Source organism: Chenopodium album, chromosome 19 (assembly GCF_948465745.1).
Source record: "Chenopodium album chromosome 19, dcCheAlbu1.1, whole genome shotgun sequence".
Lineage (NCBI taxonomy): Eukaryota > Viridiplantae > Streptophyta > Magnoliopsida > Caryophyllales > Amaranthaceae > Chenopodium > Chenopodium album.
Window position 1 is genome coordinate 25,019,449 of NC_137852.1, and position 5,693 is coordinate 25,025,141.

At 36.6% G+C, this 5,693-nt stretch overlaps 1 protein-coding gene across 1 annotated transcript; it reads right to left on the minus strand.

Annotated features, from left to right (window-relative positions):
• Window positions 1-496: 496 nt before the first annotated feature.
• LOC145594206 (uncharacterized) lies at window positions 497-5,222 on the minus strand. Its single transcript, XM_081650540.1, has 3 exons — window positions 3,839-5,222; window positions 3,435-3,713; window positions 497-1,638 (listed from the first exon to the last, which is right to left on the minus strand). Exons 1-3 carry the CDS (start codon window positions 5,220-5,222, stop codon window positions 497-499), a joined length of 2,805 nt encoding a protein of 934 aa, XP_081506666.1.
• Window positions 5,223-5,693: the final 471 nt, after the last annotated feature.

Here is a 5,693-nt window from a genome sequence, read left to right on the forward strand (position 1 = left end):
GAGTCAGGTTCATTCTTTCACACCTGGGGTGATAGTTAAAGTCAGGGTCCTGATTCAGCTCAAAAAAACATCTTGACAGATATTCCATCCCAATTGCAAAGAGAAAGGGGGACATAGGGTCACCTTGTCTAAGACCCTTCCTAGCTGGAAAAGGTTTGGCAGGAACACCATTGATCAAGATGGAGAAAGTAACAGTAGAAAGACAACTTTTAACCCAATTGATAAACTGAGCAGGAAAACTGAGCTCAGCCATAACAATTTCAAGGAAACTCCATTCAACTGAATCATAAGCTTTTTTAAGGTCAACCTTGAGCATACACCTTGGGGTGATGTGTTTGTGAGTGTAACCTTTAATTAACTCAGTTGCAAGCAAAATATTATCCCCTATATGCTTACCAGGAATAAACCCAGCTTGAGCATTATCAATAATCTCATGCAGGACAACAGCCAATCTAGCAGTCAGAATCTTAGAAACCAGCTTATACATGACAGTACATCAAGCAATTGGCCTGTAATCCTTAGCATAGGAAGGGCTCTGCACCTTAGGAACTAAGGTAACAGTAGTGCAATTCCAGTGCCTATTCATATTACCAGTATTAAAGAAAAGCATAACACTAGCATAAACATCAGCTTTCACAATATTCCAGACCTTTTTAAAGAAAAAGGAATTGAACCCATCTATCCCAGGGGCCTTAGTATTGTCAATACCCTTAAGAGCCAAATCAATTTCAGCAATAGTAACAGGAGCAATAAGGGAATCCTGAGCAGACTTAGATAATTGTCTACCTTTTCTCATTATATTCAAATCAACCCCAGGCAGAACATGAGCTCTAGAACCCAGCAGTTTCTTGTAAAAATCTGTAATTTCCTTTTCAATAGCAGCAGGAGTTTTCAGCAGAACACCATGCTCATTGTAGATAGTATCAATCCTATTCCTGCTTTGTCTTTGCTTCATGATTGAGAAAAAATAATGATTATTCCCATCACCAAGCTTCATCCAGTCAATCCTAGATTTCTGCCTATAAACATTTTCCTGGATACTGAACCAATATTTAACATTTGCAATAGCTTCCATCTCTAGAGCATATAGAGCAGCATTAGTAACATCATTAGAGATTTGTTGCTGAATATCAGAAAGATAGTTCTGAGCAGAATCAAGCCTTGCACTGATATCACCAAATTTCTGAATGTTCAAATTCTTCAGAGAAGCCTTAACATGCTTAAGCTTACACCAAATGTCACCACTAGAATCAGTGTTTTGCCAAGCAGTTTCTACTATTGACAAGAAACTATCATGCTCAGCAAGATAATTGAGAAACCTAAAAGGTCTCCCTTTCCCAGGTAAAGCATGAAAGATGTCATAAACCATAGGGTTATAATCAGAAAGGTGGGGAGGTAAGTAAACAGCTTCAACTTGACCATAACAATTAATCCACTCTTGATTAACAAATCCCCTATCAATCCTAGAAAAAGTTCTAGGGCCTTCATGAGCTTTGTTACACCAAGAGAAATAAGAGCCCTTACTCTTGATTTCAACAAGAGCTAAATCATCAATACATTGCTGAAAATCCCTAGTCTCATAAGCAGAGACATCAGCTCCATTTAACCTATCATCAGCAGACAAGATAGAGTTGAAGTCTCCAGTACATAACCAAGGCAAGAGACACTACAAGAAAAATTGGTTTGGGCAACAAAAGATTTTGTCGCCCAAAGTCTAGATTTCGTCGCCCAAAGGTTTGTGCGACGAAAATGAACTCGTCGTGAGTTCGTTGCCCTATCATCGACGCCCTTACTATTTTGGGCAACAAACATAAAACTCGTCGCCTAATGTATAGTTTGTGCGTCGTACTATTTTGTTGCCGATGAGGTGATGTTTTGTGCAACGGCAATAAAAGACGTCGCCCATGTATGATTATTGTGCAACGATTACATACATTCGTTGCCCAAAACTTTGCATAGCGTTCTGTGCAAATTTGATCGTCTTTTATTCAATGACCAACAAAATTCTACTTTATCACCTAAAATAAATCCATCACGGTAGCTACTTAAAAGTAAATTGTGTTATGAATATAACTGTGCACAAGAACTTGGTATATTATTGCAATGAACTATATTAGTATACAAGAAAGGTTTTTCTTTAATAGTTTCAATAAAATAAAAACTTATAATATATTTACATTTGACCAAACTCAACTACAATACAATATTCCTAAAAAAATTACAATACAGTAACATGGTCGATAATTGAAATTCATATGGGAATTCGTTATCGTGTTCCTAAAAATATGAATTCAAACCACTCCAAATAAGCAGATCATGAGGTAGGCTATAATTGCAAAAAAGGTTGAGTTGTAAATTAGTGGGCAATTCTTCAATCTCCATTATCGTTACGAATCTAGTTTGTATTGGTGCCTCTGCAAAAATAAAGATTAGAAAATGTCAAAAAGATGGAATAAATATATATTCGTAACCTGTAACGCAATTTAAAAACTGTGACAAATGGAAATTAAACATAAAAAAGTTCGTAAATAAAACCTAGATTGTACACAATACAAATAGATACATGGAGAAAATTGTCTCAACAATGCTTACATATAATAATTTGCGGCAAATATGAAGAAATGAAGCGAACAATGAGTACAATATAAACATTGATGACTGCAATCATAATGTGTTAATCACCAAAATTACAGAAATTAAAATATTAATAAAAGAAAAACTCGTTATCACGCAAAATATAAAACAATTTATACCATGCATTAGCGAAATCAACTCAACATATAAAAACTATTCGCTTCGCAAATCTGAAAAATTGATGACTCGAAAATCTTCCGCAAGTGTCGATCTAAACACTAACTAGAAGGTTGATGAAATTTTCTTAGAAAAAGGCATTAAAGGAGCTTTCTATAATCTTATAATTATCAGAAAACTAGAGAAGAGAAAAAAAAATTGGCTTTTATGGTGAGGAAAAGAAAGACAACACTATCAATTGTATATATAATAATACTGGTTGAAAACCTAGGTCTAAATGGATAATGACGAGTTTAATCGGCTTGAAAAAACTAAAAAAAGATGTTTTTTAATTCAAACTATGAACTAGGCGGGATGAAATTTGAGAGTCGAAATATTTTCCGCCTTTTGTTTGATAAGCTTGGGCAACAGGTGTTGTGAATTCGTCGCCCAATACCTGTAGAGTAGGCAACGATCATATACATATCGTGGCCCAAATGAAAGTTTGTGCAACGAAGATTCAACTAGTAGCCTAAACCTATAATTGTGCGACGAATTTACAATGTCATTGCCCATTGTACCCATTAGGGCAACGAATTGATATTTGTTGCAATATATATTCACCAAGTGCAACAAATTAATATTTTGTCGCCCAAATTAAACTTATTCGTCGCCCAAAAGGGTTTTTCTTGTAGTGAGAGTACCAGGCAGACCCTTGAGCCCATCCCATAGTTGCAATCTATCATGAATAGTGTGCAAACCATAAACAAAGGTAACCATAATCTGAGTCTGCAAGTCCTTAGTGCTAAGTAAACAGTGGACCAACTGTTCAGCAGAAAAAAGGACATCCAAAGTAAGACAGTCAGCCTTCCACCCAACCCAAATTCTACCTTTAGGAGAGTGAGTGTAGTTACAATACCAAGTCCAAGAGCAGCCAAATTTCTTCTGAATATTCACACTATTTTGCTGTTTTACTTTAGTTTCTAGAAGACAAACAACATCACAATTTTTCTCTGAAAGTAGCCTCTTGACAGAAGCTATCTTCCCAGGGTCATTAAGACCCCTTATGTTCCAAGACAACACTAACATGTTCCTAAAGAGGGATTACCATCACCCCCGTTAGGATCACCAGCTTCCTCATCAATATTAACCACAGTATCATTATCATTAGCCAAAGGAAGGTAAGAGTTTGAGTTTGTAGCAGTAGCAGGGAAAGAGATTTGCCTGTTAGCTCTTTTCTTGGATGTTTTACCAGGAATCTGCCATTCTTCAGGTTTCTGAACTTGAGGAACTAAGACTTCCTTAACAGGTTCAGCAGCTTTACTTGCATCAGCAGGATTGGCTGTCTTAGGCACCCAAACTCTTTTACCCTGAGCTGGAGCAGGTTTCTGAGCATCATTTTGTTTTTGCTTCCTAGGTACAGTACAGTCATGCCCCACTTTGTTGCATTTTTTGCAGAATGGTGGTGTCCATTCAAACAAAACTTTAATTTCAATTAATTCTCCAGCAGGACTTTCAATCCAGACAGAACTAGGCAGAGGTTTAGTGATATCAATTTCCACAAGGAGCCTAGCAAAAGAGACCCTAAGCTGCCTAGATGTACATTCATCAGCACATACAGGAACACCCAGAAGGCTACCAATTCTACTTAAAGTTTCAGCACCCCAACTATTCAAAGGCAGATTAGGTAGCCTAATCCATAGAGGTATTACTCTCAAAATTTCAGCATGAAAGTCAAACTTATCAGACCAAGCTTTCATAATTGCAGGCTTACCAAAGAACATATGGGGACCAGAACATAATATAGCATTCTTATCATCTACAGATTTCAAATTAACAATGAAATATCCCTCATCATGCCAAAATATGTCAGGTTTAGCTATAAAATTCCAATTATCAGCAATGAACTTATGAACCGCAGAAATAGTAGGTGAGTAACCAACAACATAGAAGATGAGAGCATTACCCCATTTCTTATTGCCTTCAAGAATATCAGCAGGACTAAGTTTAGCAATTGATTTACCATCCTTTATCTCAGGAGCAATGAAAGACAGAGAGGTTCCTTTTGCATTCAGTTTCCCCTTGAATAGATCCTTCCATTCTTCAGCAGAAGCTCCAGAAACACAATTTGGATCATCAGAAGTCTTAGAGGTATCACGATTACCATTAGGAGTAATCATCGAAGCCTGATTTTCCTCTGTTACCAATGGAACAGTAACCGCAGAAACCCTAGTTACTGTTCTATTGGATTGAGCTTGAAGTTGAGCAATCGAACTCCTATGAATACTCTCTAGCACCCTCAAATCCTTTCTGGAAACCTTACCAGCAGTTGGATGTACCAAATATGCAGGAGGGGTTACCATTTCATCATCTTCAAGAATCGAACCAGTTGAAGAAATCCCAGATTTCCTTTGGGTATTTAAGATTTTATCAGAAGGAGCATGATTAGGGTTTTGCGGGAGTGGAGTTGAAGTTTTCTTCTTTCGTGCCATGATGGTGAAGAAGCCAGATGAAGATCCCGACCTAGCTGCTCAAATCGCCATGGAAATCGCCTAGAGAGAAAGTCAACAGAAAGTCAACGCAAGCAAAACCCTTTGAATAAATAATGCATTTGACTTTCATTTGAATCAAGAAGCTTTATTTGAATGTGTTTGACTTTCATTTGACTCAATTGGCTTTGTTGAATGCATTTGACTTTCATTTGATTCAAAATGCTTTGTTTGAATGTGTTTGACTTTCATTTGACTCAATTCGCTTTGTTGAAAGTGTTTGACTTTCATTTGACTCAATTAGCTTTGTTGAATGCATTTGACTTTCATTTGAATCAAAAAGCTTTGTTTGAATGTGTTTGACTTTCATTTGACTTAATTAGCTTTGTTGAAAGTGTTTGACTTTCATTTGACTCAATTAGCTTTGTTGAATGCATTTGACTTTCATTTGATTCAAAAAGCTTTGTTTGAATG